At 35.2% G+C, this 24,250-nt stretch overlaps 1 protein-coding gene across 2 annotated transcripts in view; it reads right to left on the bottom strand.

The window, feature by feature from the left end:
* Positions 1-24,250, bottom strand: part of ZDHHC7 (zinc finger DHHC-type palmitoyltransferase 7) — a 46,740-nt gene that overhangs the window by 9,964 nt on the left and 12,526 nt on the right. Inside the window, exons 2-4 of one of the 2 annotated variants that reach the window (XM_012540353.3) lie at positions 21,671-21,751; positions 10,204-10,272; positions 3,780-4,111 (exon numbers count right to left, since the gene is read on the bottom strand). In XM_012540353.3, the coding sequence (XP_012395807.1) occupies positions 3,780-4,094 (315 nt within the window). In that variant the 5' untranslated portion in view covers positions 4,095-4,111; positions 10,204-10,272; positions 21,671-21,751. The remainder of the gene's footprint in view (positions 1-3,779; positions 4,112-10,203; positions 10,273-21,670; positions 21,752-24,250) is intronic. The other variant, XM_012540352.3, reaches the window with a different exon arrangement.

Here is a 24,250-nt window from a genome sequence, read left to right as displayed (position 1 = left end):
TGAACACAACCTCTTCCACTTCCACAAAAGGACACCATCAAAATACTTCTGTAAAGAAGTCCCACAACATTAATCTCAATTAATCTCAAACCCTTTGCTAGCCAAGAATCTCAATAGTTTTCTAAGCTTAACCAAACCTATACTACAGACTAGATTAACCTTTAACCTGAAGGTATTCCAACTTAACAGTGGTTTAACATTAGAAATAATCAACTCCTCCAACTCCAAGTAGTGTTAGTTTTAGTACCAAATACCAAATACAAATGAGAACAATACTGGCCTTAAAATGAATAATTTAGCTTACCTTCTAAAATCTAATATATATCTAGCTCAGTATACTTTGAAAAACATTCAAATGTTCCCAAATCAATTTCCTTTTGTTCTAATCATCCAAATCTTTTTTTTTTTTTTTTGCTGTATCCTATCGACTCCTTGCTCATTTCTACCATGCCTTTACTGCTTTCTCCACTTTAATGACTTAGTCTTTTTTTTTTTTTTTTAATTTTAACTAATAATACAAGTTTATCTCAGGAATCTGATTCAAGATTTTGGGCTGAAAGGATCAGAAGCATTAAAGTTCTTTTATGTCCTCAAGAAATAAACAGAACACACATAAAAATCCCCAAAAGAAGAAAAATGGCTCAAAAAACTGAAAACTCTACCATACAAAACCAAAAAAGCTTTTTTAGGGTGGTATAGTGTAAAGAGTGCAATTTCTGGAGTCAGAAAGGAAAACCAATAAAAAGGCAAAAGTAGAAAAGGTAAGAATCTTAAATTGAGTTTGGGTGACTAAAAGAGGCAGTCATCAGGACCAGTACACGAATAAAGCAGCCATAATTTGAGATTATTTTGTGTCCAAGAAAGGAATCAGCTAAAGAGCCCAACTGCTATACTGGTACTATTACACTATAAAAAGAATTCAGGGACAACACCAAACATATTGGCTCCGATACAGTTAAATTCTTTTCTGTCTTCTTCAAAAGAGAATATTAAACATATTGCACTTTTCTTCATCACACAGGATCATCATCATATTATGGGGCAACTTGGGGCAGTATCAATAGCACTGATCTTTGAATCCAGAAGACTCAAGTTTGTATTCTATCTTTGATATGCACTAAGCTCTGTGACCTTTGGCTACTCACTTCTGTACTCTCAGCCTCAATTTCCTTTGTTGTAAAATGGGAATAATAGTTCCTATCTTCTAAGGTTGTTGTGAGGATCAAATGAAGTACTTTATGTAAAGTACCCTGCTTTATATAACATGCTTTATAAATTCTCATTATACTAGAGATTCTCATTATACTGCATTACCTAATTCCATACCATAATGCAATGAGATCTCGGGCCATTCAAATATGCAGGGCTATTTGTGCCATCAACCACAGAGACTCTCTATTGTCCCCACCCTTTGTTCCTCTGACTAAAGGGCAGAGCCACAGCCTCCAAACTCCCCACTGAAGGAGGAGGTTCAGCTCAGATATCTCCTCACTGTTTTACACCTCTGCTATAATACTGTTGCTCCTAGAGGGAGAGGATTATCTTTCTTTTTTTCATATTTGTATCCTCAGTGTTTAGCACAGTGCCTGGCACCAAACAGGTGCTTAATAAATGTTTACTGACTATTCATTATACTGAATAATCCCTAGACTGATGTGTTTTTATAATTGTCAGATCTTTTAGTTTTGTTTTAGATTTTCTAATCAGTTTATTACTTCTAATCTGTTCTAGGCTGGGAAACCAGGTGACTGAAGACAGCATACCTTTGTATAGTATTTTAAAGCTTCACAAATCACTTTCCTCGTAATCCTTCTAAGTTAGTATAATTGTCTCCATTTTCCAGATGGGGAAATTCAAGCTCTAAGAAACAAAATGATTTTCTCATGACCAGAATGAAAGTATCAAAACTGGAACTCTTAATTCTGCTGGTTCCACTGTTGGGTGTAAATTTAAAACAAAACTAAAATAAAAGATCAGACAATTGTACAAGTACTCATCTGGCATTTAATTGGAGTTCCCAGTAACAGTATTCATCTTTTAATGCCTAGAGATTGCATCAGGATGGAGTCCTTTGAGCGGACAAGACTAGAGCTTTAAATCTCACCTCTAAGCCAGCAGCTTTGTGAACTCAGGCAAATCACTTAACTTCAACATACCCCAAGTAACACCTAGGACTTATTTATTAATCTGTGTTGAGCCATATAGCCTATCTAACCAATTACAATATTAGGTCCTAAGAGCAAGGGCATATTTTTTTTTTTTTAAGTGTCTTTGCATATCCCAATGACCTAGGCACAGAAGAGGTTCATTAACAATCAATATTCATTAACAATGATACATTTAAAGTAATACCAGCAGGTTCCAAGGGCTTTTGCTGCTTTGGAGAGAATCACAATTTTCACTCACTTCCAAGTTATTAACCAAGGTTCTAAATGACTAAATTCCTGATGACCTTTAGATAAATGATTTAATACACTGTTCCATCACTGACTCAAGCTTAACTCACACTCTGTTCCCTGTTCAAAATGTTAGGGACCAAATATACTCATGTCACTGTTATCAAAACCACAGCCAGCATACCAACTTTGGACTTGGGGATTTGGCAGCAATTGAAGAAAGTTAGAACAAACTCAGAACTTTAGTAGGACATGCAACAGTAGAGTTTAAACCACGAGTGAAAGCCATTCTATTGAACACTACAAAACCTCTTGGTAGTACACTAAACAAATGAAGAAAACTGCTTAAATCCAAAGGAGAAAGTTCACTTTTTCTAAGCTCTCTGAATTTTTGTGCTTTGGAGATTAGTGAAGGATGGCCTAGAATGAGCCTGAAAGTGTGAGTAAAGAGCAATATTGAAAGATAAATACTACTTGATGGCACAACAAAAAGAAAAATATAATGAACTAAATTACAATTCAATTCATCTCTTGATACCATATAAAGAGCACACACTTAGACACTTTAAAAAGGATTTTGCATATATTTTTTTCTATCGCCTGCAAGATGCATCTAAAGAGACTGCTTTGTGAACAGGGGATAGAGCAATGGGCCTGAACAAAGAAAGATTTGAGTTCAAATCCAGCCTCAAACACTTATTAGCTGGGCGAGTCACTTAACCTTGGTTTATCTTAGTAATTGTAATTGTACAATTATTTTTTAAAAATGGAGAAAATAAGCCGTAGGGTTGTTGTGAAGAAAAAAATGAGACCCTCAGGTTTGCAAAGCCTGGCACATAACAGACACCCATTATTCTTATTTCTTCCCTTCTCCTCCTCCTCCTCTTTCTTTTATGTACAGTTACACTCCAAATAATTCCAAAGCATAAAGACAAAAATCACAGTCAAAAGAAGGAACAGAAGAGATCCCAGGCTCCACACATCAACACAACATGGCAACCCCAACGCCCATGCAATTTATACTATCACAACTTTCTAGACAAAAGGAACCTTCCCGAGATTACCTAGTCCAAAATCTGATTTTGTTAAAGACAGTGAATGAGACCTAAAATGTAAAGTGCTTTGCCCAAACTCATTCAGCAGGTATTACTCAGCTTAACTCCTAAGTTAATGTCATTCCCACTAAACTGTGATGTCTCTCACCTCTAAGGTGACATTTTTCTTTTCTAATTTATACAATTAAAATGCCATACATTCAGGAAACATTCAGGAAAATAAAAATTTAAGATTAAATGAACAAGAAATCCTCAGCTATAGACTCAAAGGAGCCAGCTAAATTTAGCACAATAAGAGAAAATATCAATAGAATAAGAACATACTTACAGGGTCAGTAAGCATAGTTCTCAGATGAGATGACAGGGCTAGAATTGCCAAGCAGTTAAAAACAACACCGTTGATCATAGAGTACCAAAAGTCTTTGGAAGGCAGCAACATGACAAAAGTCACAACAAAGTCTGCATAGACAACTAGAAGCCATGTCATGACAGCGCAGACCATACCACAGCCATCCCGGATGAACCAAATCTTGTCTGCTGTGTCAGCTTCAGATGAGGATGAGGATGAAGAATCATAATTCTCATTTTCACCAAGAAGGGGATGATGTTCCACATCACGGAACCTGTGCCCTGATGACTGCATGATTTCCTGGGCTTACCCTGAAGACAGGAGAAAGGCAACATTTATGTACATGTAAATGCAACATAAAAACCAATAAAGAACAGAGCTGTGCTAGAAAATATGCACTTGATGATTCAATGTCTTGAATAAAACAAGTAAAATTAATTTCTTCCATTGTCCTTTAAAAATCTAATTTAGGTTTGAAAACAAAGAACCAAAAATAAGTCTAATTACTTCTGCTCTAAATTGCAATGCCTTTTTTTTTTTTTGCTGAGGCAATTAGAGTTAAGTGACTTTCCCAGGGTCACACAGCTAGGAAATGTTAAGTATCTGAGGCCAGATTTGAACTCAGGTTCTCCTGACTTCAGGGCTGGTGCAACTTCAATGCTTTTGACATTCTCATCCATGTCCATAATATAATCAACATCACTGATTTTACTCATATAAATTGTGGCAATTCTATCTACACCATAAAAAGAATAAGAACAAAAGCTTATACAAGGTTACATATCCATATGTAGCACAGTTTCTTCCTACTCCTAAAGTGCCATGTTGATTCCAAGTTCACAGGATCACAGTCCATTGTCCTCATTTTACATAAAAGGAAACTGAAACTGAGTGAGATGAAGTAACTTGTTGAAGCCACACTGATAGGAAGTATTAAGTCCCAGAACTTCAGAATCAGAAGAGACCTCAAGGTCCATCTAATATCTAATTACCTGAATTTTTAAAAATCCTTTCTACAGAAAGGGACCTGTAAGTGCAAGAATGTTTGTGGCAGCCCTTTTTGTAGTGGCCAGAAACTGGAAACTGAGTGGATGCCCATCAATTGGAGATTCTTTTTGTACAGCAAAATAGCCGTTAGGACATGTATGCTTATATTGTATTTAATTTATACTTTAACGTATTTAACATGTATTGGTCAACCTGCCATCTGGGGAGGTGGATGGGGGAAAGGGGAAAAAATTGGAACAAAAGGTTTGGCAATTGCCAATGCTGTAAAATTACCCAAGCATATAACTTGTAAATAAAAAGCTTTAATAAATAAAATTATATTAAATTTAAAAAATAAAAATCCTTTTGACAAAAACTCTCAAAAGGATCACACAGATATGACTCCAAGTAATCCAGTGACAGGGAAGTTAATACCTTTTTAATAATGAAAGTCATTTCTAGAAATGCACTAAAAATGCATTAAATACAAGGATTTTTTATATTACAGAAATTTGTCTCTCTTTACCATCTAGTCATTGCTATCCTAGTACTAGGAAGCAGAACAAGGAGTCCTTTTTCTAAATAGAAGTCTATTGATGTCTTGAAGACAAATGTCTTCCTAAACTTTTTCTTCACCCAACTAATTATCTTCAGTTCCTACATGATGTAGTTTCCATTCTTTTCACTGAGCTGCTTATTATCCTGTGAATGTTCTATATCCTATCAATATTCTTCTTGAAAAAGATGTTAAGAAATGAACACAAAATTTCAGAAAGATGTGCTAGGACCAGGACCGAAAGACTTCAGCTGCTGCTGCTGTGCCCACCCCACGTCCCACCACTGTTTTCTGGACTGTTTTGGATGTCATGTCACATTATAACTCTAGTTTAGCCAAGTGCAGTTCCCCTATCCTATAACTTTTTTAAAAATTCAAATCAAGGACTTCAATTATCCATGGTATTAGTAGAGAAAATGCTAGATTTGGAGTCTGAGCTCCTGATGCCTCTCTGCAGCCTACTACTTGTGACCTTAAGAAGACATTTCCAAAGGACAGGTTTATAAGTCCTCTAGTATAACTTCTCATCTGACTAAATGAAGAAACTAAGATACCAGAATGGCCTCTGGATGACCCTGGGCCAACTTAACCTCCTGGAACCTGAGTTTTCATCTGTTACATGAGGAAGTTGGACTGTATCTCTAACATTCCCTCCCCCTCTTAATCTAGGATTATGTGATTTCTAGATTATGTTCCATTGTATTAACCTTAGGCAATCTGAGGTAGGTGACAAACCAAGTTACTTCAAATATTTATTAAGCTAATATAGGTTAGGAACTAAAAATGACACTGATATACAAACACAAAAGAGAGTCTCAGCCTTTTAAGTTCCACACAAAGGGCTTACAATAAAACCACATTCAGAAACAAGAAGTACAAGTGTCACTATCCATTTTACAGAAGAGGAAACAAAAGGTTAGAAGCTCTAAGTTCCCCAAAACCACAAAGAGCTAGCCTGGAAGCAACTTGACTCCAAGAATAGTTATCTGTGCACTGCACCAGATTGATACTCTCCTCCTTGTTCATTAATTCTGACATATAAGTAGATCCTCCATTTCTTCCAATTCTTAGGTGGTAAGGGACAAGTCAATTCTCCGAGAGCCTCCACAGCTGTGGATAACAACATCTGAAGGGGTTGCAGGGCAGCCTTTGCTGACACAGGTATTGCGGACTGGGAATGAGATAAATTGGAGGCAGAGGGAAGAGCAATAGCCTCTCAGTGAGAGAGAGAGAATAGCAATGGCCTCTCAGTCTTCTTGTATCATCCCCTCACAGGAGGAGATCCATTCTGGGTTGGATCTCCCCAGCCACAGTCAGGTGGCTCCCATGTATTCCCACATGGCACCTGAACGTGGAGAAAAAATTACAAGAACCAGAGCTGTTCGTGAGAAAGATCCTTCTATAGTTAAGGAAGAAGAGCCCCATAAGACTTTTTTAGTCGGGGTAATTAAATGGACGATCATATCAAGGGCCAAGCCAGGAGACTTAAATGCCTATTCCTCTTCTCCGCTTGGAAGTTTGCCTCAATCAACACCTGCTACAGTCATCCAGAAGTGATAGTGCTGCTTGCACTCCTCAGTGTGCGGACCAAGCTGTGGAAGGAAATAACAGCAAAAAAACAAAAAGCGGGGAATTGTTAAGGGGCAGGTCAATTCTCCAAGAGCCTCCACAGCTGTGGAAATAACATCTGAAGGTTGCAGGGCAGCCCTTGCTGACACAAGTGTTGCGGACTGGGAATGAGATAAATTAGAGGCAGAGGGAAGAAGAGAGTTCAAGAACAGCACTGGACTCTCAATCTCCTTGTATCATCCTCTCACAGGAGGAGATCCATTCTGGGTTAGATCTCCCGCAGCCCCTGTCGGGTGGCTCCCATGTATTCCAACACTTAGGTGTGTTATGTTTCCTACAATTTGCCCTTATCATTTTGGTGTGAGATGTAGCATGGTATAGTGGATAGAGAGCTGGCATTGGAACCAAAAAGACTTGAGGTCAAGTCTTCAAGTATGTCTGTCAAACTGGCTGTGTGACCTTGGAAAAAGTCACAATCTCTCACTAACCCAGGCAACTACCAAGCCTATAAAATTGCAGAGTACTAGTGGAGAGAGTTTCCCATCTCTATTCTTTAATTCTGATATCATTTAATGGAAGATAGTGTGGCCTAGTAGATAGAGGGGCTGCCCTGGAAGAAGGCCTCTGAAACATATTAGCTGTGGGGACCTCAGGTCAAGGTCGAGTCATTTTATCTCTTTAGGTCTCAATTAACTCTCAGACTATAAATTATAGATGAACTACAACTGCCAGATCTGTAATGTGGAGGGTGTTTCCATGCCAAAGAATTCTTTATATTGGTGAATTTATAAATTCAATCCAAAAAAGGAAAAATAAATTTTTTTAAAAGGTGGTACACCAAGTAATGAACTGAACCAGCTACGCCCAGCGAAAGAACTCTGGGAGATAACTAAAAACCATTACATTGAATTCCCAATCCCTACATCTTTGCCCACCTGCATTTTTGATTTCCTTCACAAGCCAATTGTACAATATTTCAGAGTCTGATTCTTTTTGTACAGCAAAATAGCGTTTTGGTCATGTATACTTATTGTGTATCTAATTTATATTTCAATATATTTAACATCTACTGATCATCCTGCCATCTGGGGGAGGGGGTGGAGGGTAAGAGGGGAAAAATTGGAACAAGAGGTTTGGCAATTGTCAGTGCTGTAAAGTTGCCCATACATATAACCTGTAAATACAAGGCTTTTAAATTTAAAAAAAAAAAAAAAAAAAGTGTTGCACCAGCCCTGAAGTCAGGAGGACCCGAGTTCAAATCTGGTCTCAGACACTAAACACTTCCTAGCTGTGTGAGCCTAGGCAAGTCACTTAACTTTTTTTTTCCCCTGAGGCAATTGGGATTATGTCCCATTTCCAAGACCACCTTGGGATACTTATACTTGGGAGTTCACATAATTACTCAATAAAAAAGTTTTATCTACACTTTTGCTAATGTTTTCTTCTCATTCCTACCTTCAATATGAACCAAGATTTTTCTATTTCACACCTCTTTAACAATATATACATTAAATAATAGCAACAATGGTCTACTGTTAATCCTTTAATTTTGGTTTGGAATGACAGTGTAGAGGGATAAGTGAAAGGACAAAAACAATTTATATCTTTCAATTATGACAGATAAAACACCAAAGGAAGAAATCCAACTATTGCAAGTTAGGGGGGAAGGGGGAGGGGTCAGGGAGAGAGAGAAATAGCACTGGATTTAGAATCAGGTGACCTGGATCCAAAATCTAGCCGTAACTCTTAAATTCAACAAATGTGTTCTTCTTACATGTAACACTGTGCTAGGTATATCAGCAAATCTATCATGATTTACAAAGAGAACTTCCTGATTTGGGGCAGCATTTTTCCTGGGTCTATATCTAAGAAATTAAAATGGAAGTCAATGAGAAAAGACAGTACAATTCAGAGATAAATGTCCTTTAATGACTTTACAAGAACATGTCTATTTCATTGAGGAGAAGCAATATTCCTATCAAATTTTAAAATGAACTTTGTTCCTCTCTTGTGTTTTTGATCACACTGCTCCCAACCTAGACCCATACTCTTACCCCATTCTTGCTTCCTCTTTGTATTCTTCCAGGTCCCATTTTACTGCAACCTTGGATCAAGATCTCTGTCAACTCCATCCACACCCTCACCAATCAGAATTAATTTCTGCTTTGAATCTGCCTCTTCACTCTGTGCTATTACCTATAAATTTATAATTTTGCATTATAATTGTCTAGGTTCCTATATTATTGCCCTTACTAAATTACAAATTTCTTGTTTTATTTAATTTTACATTCTTTATCACTTGGTATACTACTTTATATACACTAGTTACCTTAAAGCTTTGGTGAATTAAAATAAGCTAATACCATTAATATTCTAGTTCAATATTAAAAAACATCATTTCAAAGAATGACTAATATAAACGGGAAAGATGTTATACCATCATTACTGAGAAATATTTTTTTCAAATTTTCTAAAAGCAGGATGCTTATGCCTCTTGAGGCTTCTGTTGGCAACAAAATACTAGGCAAGGTCAAGTATGAGCATTACTATCAGTACATTTTATTTCTGCAAATCTAAAAATGTTTTTAATACAAACTTTCTGGAGACATGTCTTTTTTTCTCTCCATAGATAAGAACAATTTTACAAGTCTAATATTAACATTAACAATATATATCTCTGTACAACTTAACATTCAAAGAACATAGAGGGGATTCTATAGAAACATTAGTGATCTAAATAATTTAGTTTTTTGCCAAATAGTATTTTTCCCCACTTCAGGGAGAGGGAAAAATTAACTCTCTTCAATGGCAGCACGGACAAGGAAAGTATCAGCCAAGTCATTAATTGTAGAATCTGGGATTTGTTAATGTACTTATCACTTAGGACACTAAAGAAGAAACAATCTGAATTTCTTTCATTCTTCTAAAGGAGAACAAATTATTTCATCCAAGAGGATGTTTCAGTTCTTACAAAAGCTTTTGAAAATGCTCTAAAGTCTTTGCATGAAAGACAAAACAATTTAATGCTAGATTTTTTTCTCCTATTCCTCATTTGCCAAACACACATAAATAACAAAAGGTTATATATGTTAACAAAAAGCCAAAAAATGGAGCTATTACCACTATTAATAGCTAATATTTATAATAGAATTTTAATGTGCAATGAGATTTTTACATATAGTAACTCATTTGAGTCTCACAATTTTTACAAGTAGGTGCTATTATCATCATCCCCATTACATATGTATGCAAACTGACACAAAGATAAGTAATTTGCCTAGTGTCACACACCTAATGAGTGTCTGAGGTAGGATCTGTCTTCTTGATTATAGGTCCAGCACTCTTATTCAGTGAACCCTCCTAGTTTAAAAAAAAAAAAAAAAAAAAAAATTACTTAGAGATATCTCTAATCTCCTTTTCCCAAGATGCTTATCAGGTTCTATAAAGGAAATCTGATTAAGATTAAAAAAAAAAAAAAAAAAAAAAGACATGTATCTAGGATAAGGAAAGCTGTTGGTTGGAGGAAAAAATCGTTGCATGAAATATTTCCATAGGAAATTATATGTATATATAAATATAGATATATGTAATATATCTACATAATTGTAGATTAGACTAAGGGGCTATTTTCCAATGAAAAAGGAATCAAAGGAATTGAAAAAAGAATTCTCAAAAGCATTATAAGCAAGTAACAATCATTTGAAAGACTGCCTTATATTAATGATCAGAGAAAGGCAAATCAAAACATCCAAAAAATTGTCAAAGATTAGAATAGTCAATGTTATGATAAGATTATGGAAAAACAGCACATTATCTTATAAGCAGGCAGAGTTATAAATAAGCACAATTACTCTGGCAAGTAATTTGAAATGAGGTAAATAAAGTGTCTAAAATATCCATATTCTTTGACCCAGAGTTTCCACTACTAGGTTTATATCCCATATAGTTCATAAACAAGATAAAGTCCCCATAAACACTAAAATATTTATAGCACCACTTTCTATAGTAGGGAAAAAAAAGGAAATTAATAAATGTCCAGCAATTGAGGAACTGCTAAACAAATTGTTCAATGTGAATGTAACAGAGTATATTGTGGTACCATGAGAAATGACAAAGATGATAAATACAGAAAAGTGCAGACTTAACAGGTATTGATGTAGAGTGAAATAAGCACAGCCAAAGGGGAAGGGGGGAGGCAGAGGAGGAGACAAGCAATGACTATAGCAATGTAAATGAAAAGATCAAAAATCAAAAAGGAATACTGCAAAATTACAAAGAACAATTATTGCTCCAAATAAGAGAAATGAGAAGACACCCTCACCCCACCTCTTGAAAAAGTGGGAGGTCCATGGGTGTAGTTCTCTGCATATACCAACAACTTTCTTCTTCCTTTTTTTCTTTTCCTTTAAAAATATTATTTGTTATATGACATGACTATCTGAGAATGGGAAAAGGATACACTGAGAGAAATTCCAGTGATGTAAAAAGTCAAATATCAATAAACTTATTTTTAAGACTACTCCAAATCACTAAGAAATATGCAAATATACAAAAAAGTATATTAAAAACACTATTAGTAAAGCTATGAAATTTTGAAATGTCCATACCCTTTGATCCCAGAAATCCCAAACCTAAACAGGCTGTGTGTGTGTGTGTATGTATGTATCCATATGTATAAAATATTCATAGTAGACTTTCTGTGGTAATAAGAAAGTAGAAACAAATTATATGACCAAAGACTAAGAAATAATTAAATTCTAGTACACAAATTAATACGTCACTACTGTCTTATAAGAAACTATAAATGAGAATTCTATATTGTTGTGTATGTATGTATATGTGTGTATATATTTATATATATAAAACTGATACAGAGTGAAGTTAAACATAACCAGGGAAACATTATACACAGTGACTATAACAATGAAAACAGGAACAACAACAAAAGGGGAACTGGACATTACATAATTATAAAGACCAAGCTTGGCTTAAAAGAAGAAGTGAAAACATTCAACCTCCTTTGCAAAGGTGGGGCTGACAGAGAGCCGCACTGGGAGGCAGGCAAATATGGATTCAAATTCAGTCTCAGAATTTGAGTGATCCCTGGCAAATCACTTAACCTCTGTTGGACTTAATTATTATTTGTAAAGTAAGAAATTTAGATCAGGTGACCTTTATGGTTTATTTTGACTGATTTTGTTGTTTTTCTTCCTTTTAAAAAAAATTTTGTTCTAAGATGGATAAGAAAATTATTCAGAACTAAATGTAAAACCAAAAAAAAGAATAACATAAATTAAGAAAACCTTGAGAACAAGGAGAAAATAGAAAGGAAAATCTGGTTATCGGGAAAAGAGAAAAGCATTGTAGACTCACTTTATGGGATATATAAAGAGCACAAAAAAGGACAAATAGTTTTTTCACAGAACAAAGTCAAAGGAAAAAAGATTTAAAAGAAAGTAAAAAAGTAGTAAGAATTGGAGCAAATAAGAATTTTTTAAAAACTCAATATTAAATAAATTTTACATAAAATTTAGAGCAGGGTTAAATGGATAAATGAGATTAAATTTTAAATAGATTAAAGAGTTACATACAAGCAACTCTCCAAAATCTAAATATGACATTGCTGAACAACTTGTACAATTCAGTAGTTATTGTTTTTATCCCCTAAACATGTAAAAAAACATACAACATAACTTTTAAAAGATATTTAGTCTTTCCCCGACCCACACAATACTCTTAACTATAAAGATAAAACTTGTTCTTAGTTCTGTGATATTATAGAAAGAACATCAGATTTAGAATCAAAGAAGTTTTCAATCTCCAGTTCTATTACTTACTACCTTATCTGTAAAATGAAGACTAAATAATACAATTGCAAAAATCCCCTCATAAAATCGTAGGATTTTATGCATAATTTATTTATGTGAAACTGCTAAATGGCTAGAAATAGGAAAATTCTTTTTTCTTTCTTTTTTTTTGCTGAGGCAATTGGGGTCAAGTGACTTGCCCAGGGTCACACAGCTAGGGAGTATTAAGTGTCTGAGGCCACATTTGAACTCAGATTCTCCTGACTTCAGGGCTGGTGTTCTATCCACTGTACTACCTAACTGTCCTGAAATAGAAAAATTTTAAGGAAAAATGTACAAATATTTTTAAAAATTAGCCAGAGCTAAATGGAGGAAAGCTAAAGGATGATGGCAGCTAAGGATTCCAAAGAGTGGTTTCTGGTTGTAGTTCCTTCATCTTTGTTCTTATCCCTCCAATATTTATCTTTTTTGGGGGGGGGAGGGGAGGGATCATCTTTGTCACTGGTAAGAAATGAAATCTCAACTACAAAATGGAATCCAGGGATTTACTTTTTAAAAAAAATTTTTTAAAAGCAGGGATTAATCCAAGGATTAATTTGCACTTCTAATTAGCAGTGATTTAGAACTTTTTTTTGTAGTAATTTTTCTTTTTCTTTTCTTTTTTTTCATTTCTTTCCCAGCTATAAATATCCTGAGTTTCTACCTTTAAGAACTACTAGTTCATATCCCTGGACAATTTATCAAATGGTAAATGGCCCCTGCTCTTACTATAAATTTGAACTAGTTCTTTATATATCTTAGAAATGAGACCTTTATCAGAGAAGCTTAGTACAAAATTTTGTCCCCAGTCATTTGTCTTTTAATCTTGTATTTGTTTGCTTTGTAAAATAAAAACAAACCTCAATTTTAAGTAGTCAAAATTATCCATTTTATTCTGTGACCCTCTCGTTTGGTTATAAGTTTTTCTCCTATTCAAAGAAAAACTTAACTGAATGTTAATTTTTTTTTAAATATTTCCCTAATTTGTTTATGTAGGACCTTTTCTATCTAGGATATATTTGCCAATTTTCCCAATAGCTTGTCAAATACTGAGTCTTTATCCTAATAAGTGTTTTTGTGTTCATCAAATCTGGGGGTACTAGACATATTTGCTTCAATATTATGTCTTTCTATTGATTGATCTCTATTTCTTAATACCAAATTGTTTTGAGAACTAAACGTTTTGTAACAGAAGCTGAGATTTGCCACTGCTAGGTTCTCTTCATTCCCATTTCCTTCCATAATTTCTCTTGAGATTCTTGACCTTTTTTTCCCCTCCATATGAATTTTATTATTTTTTGCTAGTTCTATAAATTATTCCTTTGGTAGTTTAATTGGTGTGGCATTGAATAAAGAATAAATTAATTTTGGTAGAACTATAATTTTTACAATGTTAGAAAAGCTAGCACCTACCCTATCCTTGTATAATTCATATTTTCCCGATTACTTATTTCTATAAACAGTTCATTGTAATAACAATTATATAGTACTTGTGTCTTAGAAAGTTAATTCCCAAGTATGTTATACATTCTATAGTAAGTTTAAATGGAATTTTTCTCTCTCTTCCTAATGCGTTTAATTGGTTTTATGAACAAATATTGATGATTTGGGGGCAACTAGGTGGAGCGATGGATAGGATCTGGACAGAGCAATGGATAGGCTTGAAATCAACTAACTGTGACCTTAGACACTCATTTAATCTTGTTTGCCTCAGTTTCTTCATCTATAAAATGAACTGGAGAAGGAAATGGTGAATCATTCCAGTATGTTTGCCAAGAAAACTATTTAGGGGTCAGGAAGAATGAGACATGACTTAAAACAACAGAAAGATAACAACATAAACCTGGGAATCATCAGCACAAAAATAACTAAATCAATGGTAAATGAGGAGATCTCTAAGTCAGGTAGTATAGAGGAGGAAGAAGGCCCAGGCCAAAGCATGGGGGACAATTCATGATTATTGGATGGAACCTAGAGGAAGAATCAGCAAAGATTACCAAAGAATCATTAAGTCAAGTCAAGCAGCATGGACAACCAGGTAGTGCGATGGATGGAATGCTGGGCCTAAAGTCAAGAAGAACAGAATTCAAATCCAATCTCAGGTACTTACGTAGTGCCTCAATGTGTTTATAAAATGGGGATAATAATAGCCACTCCCTTGCAGAGCTGTTGTGAGAATCAAATGAAATCATATTTGTGAAACATTTAGCCCTTTACTTTAGTACTTGACACAGTGAGCACTATATAAATGTTAGCCCCTGCGATGTGATGGACTGAGAAGTGATTTGAAGTAAAAGAAGCAGGAGAGCAGTGACAACAACTTAATCAGATTGGACCTGTGTCCAAAAGGTTACTGACCATGTCAGATACCACAGGCAAGAAGAACAAAGATTGAGGAAAGGGCCATTAGATCTGGCTATTAAGAAAGCATCAGTAGCTTTGGGGAAAGCAGTTTCAGGAGAATGATGGGACTAGAAACCATATTACAGAGTGTTTAAAAGACAGCGAGGAAAAAAGGAAGTCGAGGCACTGAGTGTGAAGAGCATTACTATAAAGAGGAAAAGGGCAAGCTGGAATGAAAAGTTCCTGGATTAACCACCAGGATCTGGATTGGATGATAAATTGGGATGGCTTAAAACTCAAAGGAGTATGTTTAGTGAAGATGAAAGAGATGGGAAGCAAGGAATATTAAGGAGCTCCCACCAGCAACCAAGTCAAGGCAAATGACTCTGGGGTAGGCAGGGGAAGAAGCAAATAGATAAGAAGAAGCTGAAGATTAGAGAATGGAGATGACAGTGCGGGAGGAACTTGTTGGAGAATTCAAGAGGGTATATGAGAAAGAATATATGCAGACAGTCTGGCAACTTTTCATTCAAAACTAGAGGGAAGGAAGAGATCAAGGGGAAAGGTGTCTGAATGGTGTGAAATGAGGAAGAAAAAAGAAGTGGAAAAGCCTAACTTTTTTTTTTCAATAAAGAATAAGATGGGTCCTCAACTGCAGGGATGAGAGGGAGAATGGGAAATTTGAGGAAGGAAGTCACTGGGGTAAATGGGATAGCAAAAACGTTCTTCGCTACATTAAAAGCCCAAATGATGTAATGTAGCATGAATTTGTATTGGAGTCAATCAGCACAGTTCCATGATTTTTTATCTCTGACAGCACATGACTATCAAAAGTAGATACTAGGAGTAATCCAGGGTTGCAATATGGAAAGATTATGATCCCTGATGGAACAGATGAGTAAAGAATTTGAGAGTATTTTTGAAAGGATACTGCAGAGTTAAATTGATTCACCAAGAATTGGGAAAGAACTGAAGGGTGGAGGGAATGAAAGATTACTATGAGAACAAAGGGCTAAGAATCACTAACTAGGGGTCCTCAAACTATGGCCCGCGGGCCAGATGCGGCAGCTGAAGCCGATTATCCCTTTCACCCAGGGCTATGAAGTTTCTTTATTTAAAGGCCCACAAAACAAATTTTTTGTTTTTACTATAGTCTGGCCCTCCAACAGTCTGAGGGACAGTGAACTGGCCCCCTATTTAAAAAGTTTGAGGACCCCTGCACTAGACATTAGGAAAGGTGAAATGATAAAAAGATTTTATCAGAAAAAAAGTTATGCCAAAATTCACTAAAAGAGAGGAAGAACACAGCGTAATGACAATATTAAAGATACGGCTTTCTCTGTGTCTCATTCAACCAAAGTAGAGAACAAAGTCATGGCAATTGATCAGAATGATGAACTGAGGATTTAAGGTGTTTGAGGGAGCACTAATATGTATGCTGAAATGTCCTAGTAAGGAGGCATGAGATGGGGAGGAGAGAGATTGGGAGCCAGGTATTAAACTCACTGAGGAAGGAAGATTTCCTAGGAGTTGAGGGTTAACCACCAGGATCTGGATTGGATGATAAATTGAGATGGCTTAAAACTCAAAGGAGTATGTTTAGTGAAGATGAAAGATGGGAAGCAAAGAATATTAAGGAGCTCCCACCAGCAACCAAGTCAAGGCAAATGTGATAAAGAGTAACCAGTCCTGGTAATGGTGTGTTTTTCATTTTAAAGCAGACCTTCTAACCAGCAGAGGACGGTGTGTGCAGAGTAAAACTTTGGAGATCAAGTAATTCAACTACATTACATTATAAAAGCAGATGGTTGTAGTTTGTCCTTTATTCTCGAAGAGGACCATGACATTAGGAGTGTGACGCCATGACATTCGAGTGATGGAGCTGGGCAAGGTCCCTGGCCTCACTTCCCCCTCCAGATCCATCAGGGTTCCAGTGGCCAGGTATAGCTCAGAATGACTGGAGATGGCTCTTGAACAGTGGGAGACCTCAGTCTTTGTAAGCTAAAATCTTCAACAGGTCGCAGTTTGAGGCTTAAACCCATTCAGTCATTAAAAACCAGTGCCCAAACACAATCGTCTAAAGTCACAAAGGTTTGTTAAGCATATGAGGCAAAATTTAAATACATGTCCTATGACTTCACATTAATTCAAATATGAACAATATGAAAGTTCCCAAAGAAACTGAAACTACCAATTGATATACTTTAAGAGATGTGTCTTTAAAACATGTACAAATATCTTATGGGCGGACTCATTTTAATTAATTTCTTACAGTGCCTTACACAGATTGGGTGCTTAATGAATGTTTAATTAAATTGTAGGGTTTATGTGAAAAAATCTAAAGACAAAAAGCAAAACAGAACATTCCTTGATGCAAACATTATGATTGTGTTTTAGCGCCAACATTTTTATAGAAACATCTTTCTGAAATTATAACAAAAGTCAATGAGAAAATGATTTAATAATCAAAAAACAATTATTCAAATTTTTCAAAAGAGCAAATAATGTATAAAACAATATCAAGATTACATAAGTTTCTTCACAACATGGAAAAAATGTAACAAATTACTATAATTGTCCTAATTAGGACAAAGGCAGAGGCCAGAAGTAAAGAAACAATTCTTTTGAGACACTAATCTTAGGAAAGTTGTACTAATGAGAATTTATAAAAAATATGCTACTAAAGTACTATACCCATTAAAGAATAACATGAACACCTAGAGTTACTCTTAATATCAAAATCATTACTGATTTCATACTAATTCATGTGAAGTTCATTTTTAAGAGAAATTGGAAAGCATTCTATTGATTGTTAGCAGTCAAGACGATGCTTGATCACCATTTTTCTGCTCTAACAGCAATAGTCAGTTTTCTCAGATTTAATGGAATTTTTACTCCATTCCCAATTCAAGGTATTTACTATCATGTTAAATAAAAATAGCACCCACTTCTCAGAATATCAAAATTCACAAATTTCTGTTAATCAAGAAACAGCTTCTAGATTAGAAACTTTCAATTTCAAATAAATTAGAATATAGATTTAGATCTGCCAGCGAGGCGATAGTAGCCAAGTAGTCCAATACACCTAGAATTTAAATGACTTGCCCAAAACCAAAGGGAGAAAGCAAAGCATGGATTTGACTGCAAATCTAAAGGTCTTCAAAATGTACCAAACTTGAAAGGCAAAAAGTTTTATATTTATGTAATAATACACACACATATAGTTATACTGTGATACTGGCTAATTATTCTAAACCACCTCACTGAATCCTAGAACTAGAAAAGTCCTTGGAAATCACCTCTAATACAATTTCCATATTCTTCAGAGAAGGAAACCAGTAAAAGAAGTCGAGTTTTTGGCAAGCAGACTATGAGACACTTTTTCCTGTGAGGACAGTTGGACTACCTAAGAGACAGAAAATAAGAGGAGCTAAAGAATAAATGTAGTTTTTAAGGCAGAAAAGACTTCAGTGACATCATTTTAGCTTGAATAATAACTTTCAACCAGAAAAGTGGACAGGTTTTGGGGGGAGGAGGGAAAGAGGAGATAATGTCCATAAAGGATTCTTTACTGTAGATAATTGGTTATAAGTAGATGAACTGAAGATCAGGAATGCACAGTCTTTGAGTGCCTAAGGCTCCCAAGAGGTTCTATTTACTGAATATGGAACCATTATATTCTCTGGAATGGAATCATTTCCTATGGAATATAATCAAACAAGAGCTTGGATATCTACTGACATGTTGAAAGATGTAAGGCATTCAAAAGTCTAGAGATAGAAGAAGCAAGTCAACTATTGAAGGTTGATTTTTAACTTCATCTAAAGAAAAATGTTTACAACTAGGGCTCTCCAAAAGTGGAATAGAATGTTTCATGAGGTCCTACATTCTCCCCTCACTCGATGTCATCATGAAGAAGCTCTTTGTCTGCTAATCAGGACACTCTAAAGGAAAAATTTGACTAGATGGCCTCTGAGGTCTATAAAATAGGTAACACTATTTAGGATAAGCTACAGCTCCAAGCACACAAGATAAAGCTAATTCAATGTGCCAGGTATAGTGCCACTAAGCACTGGGGATACAAAAAAAAGGTAAAAGACAGTCTCTCTGCCTTCAAGAAGCTCACAGTCTGATGGGGGAAGACTATACACAAAAGAAAGCTGAAAAATCAGGAGGAGGGTGACCTAGCCACCATATGATGTTCCATATATCAAAAACAAGCAGTCATCAATGGAAAATGGAGACCTAAGAATACTGATAATCAGCTAAGAATATCTGAAACAAATAGTCTCTTTTCATTTATGCTCAATTTTGAAAACTCTGTATAGGAATTAAATTCAAATACAAATCTCCATCACATTAAAGGATTTTAGTTCCTGCCTACTAAAGCCAAAGAAAGCTTACAAAATCTAAAAGCACAGGAATAAAGAAGGCCCACTAGACTAGGAACAAAAAGATCTCTAGCTCTCTCTTCTTTGCTCTTTAACCTCTCCAGTTTAAAAACGGAAAACAAACAAAAAAACCCTCTTTTTCTATGTAAATGTGGAGGATAATGATTTTACAAAATATTTAAGAACTATATTGCAGGAGCAGCTAGATGGTACAGTGGATAAAATCGGCTCTGAATTCAAATCTGAACTCAGACACTTACTATGTCCTAACTATATGACCCTAGACAAGTCATTTAACCACAACTGCCTCAGCCCCTCAAAAAAAGTTTCAAAATGCATCTCCCAAAACATTTTTACAGTTAAAAGGTTCTGATAAAGGCCTCATTTCCAAAATATATAGAGAATTGACTCCAATTTATAAGAAATCAAGCCATTCTCCAATTGACAAATAATCAAAGGATATGAATAAACAATTTTCAGATGATGAAATTGCAACTATTTCTACTCATATGAAAAGGTGTTCTAAATCACTACTGATCAGAGAAATGCAAATTAAGACAACTCTGAGATACCACTACACATCTGTCAGATTGCCTAGAATGACAGGAAAAGATAATGATGAATGTTGGAGGGGCTGCAGGAAAAACTGGGACACTGATGCATTGTTAGTGGAGTTGTGACCGAATCCAACCATTCTGGAGAGCAATCTGTAATTATGCCCAAAAAGTTATCAAACTGTGCATACCCTTTGATCCAGCAGTGTTACTACTGGGCTTATATCCCAAAGAGATATTAAAGAAGGAAAAAGGACCCACATGTGCAGAAATGTTTGTGGCAGCCCTTTTTGTAGTGGCTAGAAACTGGAAAATGAGTGGATGCCCATCAATTGGAGAATGATTGGGTAAATTGTGGTATATGAATGTTATGAATATTATTGTTCTGTAAGAAATGACCAGCAGGATGAATACAGAGAGGCTTGGAGAGACTTACAGGAACTGATGCTGAGTGAAATGAGCAGAACCAGGAGATCATTATATACTTCAACAACCATACTATAAGAGGATGTATTCTGATGGAAGTGGATATCTTCAACAAAGGGAAGATCTAACTCAGTTCCAATTGATCAATACACCCAGAGAAGGAACATTGGGAAATGAATGTGGAGTATTTGCATTTTTGTTTTTCTCCCCAGGTTATTTTTACCTTCTGAATCTAATTTTTCTCGTGCAATAAAAGAACTGTACAGATCTGCACACATATATTGTATCTAGGATATACTATAACATGTTTAACATGTATGAGAGTGCCTGCCATCTAGGGGAGGGGGTGGAGGGAGGGAAGGGAAAAGTTGGAACAGCAGTGAGTACAAGGGACAATGTTGTAAAAATTAGCCATGCATATGTTCTGTCAATAAAAAGCTATAATTTAAAAAAAAAATGCATCTCCCATTTGAAAACAAGAATCACTGACAAATCTATATGTTCCCTATCCCAAATTTAACCACTACTAATCTGATCCTAGCAACTCCCTCTAAGATAAGGACACAGAGGAAGAGAATGAACCAAAATTTTTCAAGAATCACAAAAACATATTATATTAAGTCACATAAATGACAGCACATTGTACTATAATATGCCACAAATGTTTACTCTGACAGTTGGCTGCCTTAAGAACTAATTTCTTAAAGGGACAAGACAAACCAAACCAAGCTGATTCAGCTATACAAAGATTTCCCTCTGAAATTATTATACCATTATATTGACCATATGATATGGTCTAGTTTCTGCACTTATTTCCCTAAAACTGGGTCTATCTAATGTAGGCCTTTCAGGGGCCCAATACCAATACTGGTCAGCATAGAAGCTTTAACTTGCTCCATTTTCTAATCTGTTCTGGCACTCCTCTCCTTAGGCAGCCTGATGACCGAGACCCTCCAATTCCCAGGGCTTACTTTACTGGTGTCAGTTTGTGCTGATACAATCAGCTTTAACTCTTTTATAAGTCTGAACTTCCTAACTCAATTGACATGCCAGCCTCAAGTTTCCCCAGCCTCAGGGACTTCAGCCATGGCCCACCACACTTTTAAAGTAACAATCAAGCCTACTTAAAATAACTCTCTAATCTTCCAAAAGATAAAAGAAAAATTAGAGTTCATATCCATAAACTGATTTAACTTACCTCACAGACTTTTTTTTAATGTTCCTTGGACATTGTGCCTTTTCTTCAGAATAAGGTGCATATTGTCATATATGATATGATCTGAAAAAAAGGAAAAATCCAATTATTAAAATAATCTAATGGAATATTGTTCTATCAATGGAATATCATTGTTCTATAAAAAAATGAACAAAGTGATTGTAGAGATGCCTCGAAAGATGTATATTCCTTTCTCAACATGATCATAAAGCAATGTATATTAAAAATAAATAAATTTACTAAGAAAAGATAACCAAAAACAAAGCTAAGCACAAAAATCTATTGACAAAAAAAAATAATTTTTTTTTTAGGATTACATATGTGGAACTTAGAAGACCTTAAAAGTAATTTAATTTAAATTCTTTTGTTTTATAGGTGGGAAAACTAAAGATATAAGTGCCTAAGAACACACAAATAGTAACAGATCCAGGATTTCAAAGTAAATCTCTGACTGGAAATCTAACACATGTTTTACTGTAGCACAGAAGTTTGGCCTTTTTTTTGCCCTGGTGGTAAGCATAATTAACCTACTCAGCATTTTAAGCACACATCACAGAACTGTACAGTTAAGAGCTATCAAGAAGAATAAGAATGAGTTTTCTTTTGCTCAATCTCAGAAAGGATCACTAGAAGCAGTGGGTGGAAATTGTACACAGTCTTGGGCCTGATAGAATGGAAAAAAGATCTGAGCTTTCACAAGAGTGAAATGGGGCACAGGCAGGTTCTCCTCCACTAAAGATCCAAATGATCAATGACTGTTACAGAGGGGCTTCTCGATCAGGTAGGAATGGGACTATGCATTCCTTCCTGACTAGAGGAGCGGAGCGTTGGTGTCACTATCAAATACTGACTCAGACGGTCACCAGTTGTTAGATTCTGAGCAAGTCATTTAACTTCTCTCTACCTCAGTGTCTTCATCTCCAAAATGGGGCTAATGCTCATAACTCCAAAGGCTGCCATGAGGACCAAATGAGTTAACACAAGTAAATGCTTTAAAATGCAGCATGTTAGATGCTATTAGATAGTTAATCAGCTATTAAACATCTACTATATGCCAGTCAGTGAAAATGTCCTAAATCAGAATATAAGATGTTTATGATTCTGTGATATATTTATTTCTTCATTCTTTTAATATTGAGAAAAATTGTAAATAACAGAGGAAAAGGTACTTAATTAATTAATCCTATCTTATCAGTCTTTGCCTAATTATATCATATGTTAATGAAAAATTATAAGTTTTTCTTTTTTTTTCTTTTATTTGAAAAAACAGTAAAAAAAAAAAAAAAAGGTGGGGGGAAACAAGAAATTAAAAAAAAAAAAAAAAAAAAAAAAAAAAAAAAAAAAAAAAAAAAAAAAAAAAAAAAAGCAAAGCAAAACCAAAGAAAATATTGTTATGTGCCCAGCAGAATATCAGGGAGGATTCAAAATATATAAAAACAAATTACCAGCTCAAGAAAGTATGTATGTGTGTGTGTATAAAAAACACATATGTATCAGAATTATATTTATGAATGACTATTTTTTCTTTACTTCTTTGTAAATTGTTCTTTGGTTCTCTACTGCTCACATTATTTACTTTATTCTTTTTTCTCCTCTTTCATCCCATCCACCACTCCCAAGCAAGCTACATTTAAGAAAAAATATACTTAGATATACATATATAGACACACACACACCTCTAAAAATACATACATGTCTTTCTTGTCCTTGCTGCCTCTTTAAATTCTGCTGCATAACTTGGCTTGCTTTTAACCTCCCCCTCCCCCCAAGAATCCCTCCCTCGGCTTCTTCCCTAATCCTTTGCTTCCTCATCCAACCATTCTTTTCCCTCATTTCTTTATAGATTTCGGAGAGTGTTATATTCTTTGTGGTACATATATGTAAGTGTTACCTATTAAACCCATTCCCAATGTGAGTAGGTTTTCAGAACTATGAGCCCTCTTCTCTCCTCTAATACCTCTGTGTTTATTTTTTTCTCAGCACCTCATTTGTTTAACATGATTGTTATTTTTACTTTAAGCTATCCCACTGTTGATATGTATCTTATACACCCCCCCCAAATAATTTGTCATTTAAACCATCTGTCCATGTTAAGTTTCTTAAAATTGAGTTTTCATATCAGTTCTTATATGTTACATTTTCTTTTAAATTCGGATTTGGTTAATAGGAAGTCCTGAAAATCTGCAAGTTTGTTGAATGTCCAATTTTTCTCATTTAGGATTATAGATCATTTTGCTGGATATGATACTTTTGGCTGCAAGCCTAGTTCTTTTGGTTGTTGGTATATATGATTCCATAACCCACGGTCTTTTATTAAGCTGCTGATAAATCTTGTACAATTATAATTGTACCTCCAGCATATTTGAATTTTCCCCCCTCTTACAAAATTGTTTCTTTGACCTGGCAGTTTCGAAATTTGGCAACAATATTCCTGTGTTTTCCACATAGGATCTCTTTGAGGTGATGATTGATGGATTTTTTTCTATTTCTACTTTCCCCTCATGTTCTATCATTCTAGGACATTTTTCTTGGATTATTTCCTGCATTACTGTGTCATAGTTC

The sequence above is a fragment of the Sarcophilus harrisii genome, chromosome 2 (assembly GCF_902635505.1).
Source record: "Sarcophilus harrisii chromosome 2, mSarHar1.11, whole genome shotgun sequence".
Taxonomy (NCBI): domain Eukaryota; kingdom Metazoa; phylum Chordata; class Mammalia; order Dasyuromorphia; family Dasyuridae; genus Sarcophilus; species Sarcophilus harrisii.
This window is presented reverse-complemented; position numbering and strand designations above follow the sequence as displayed.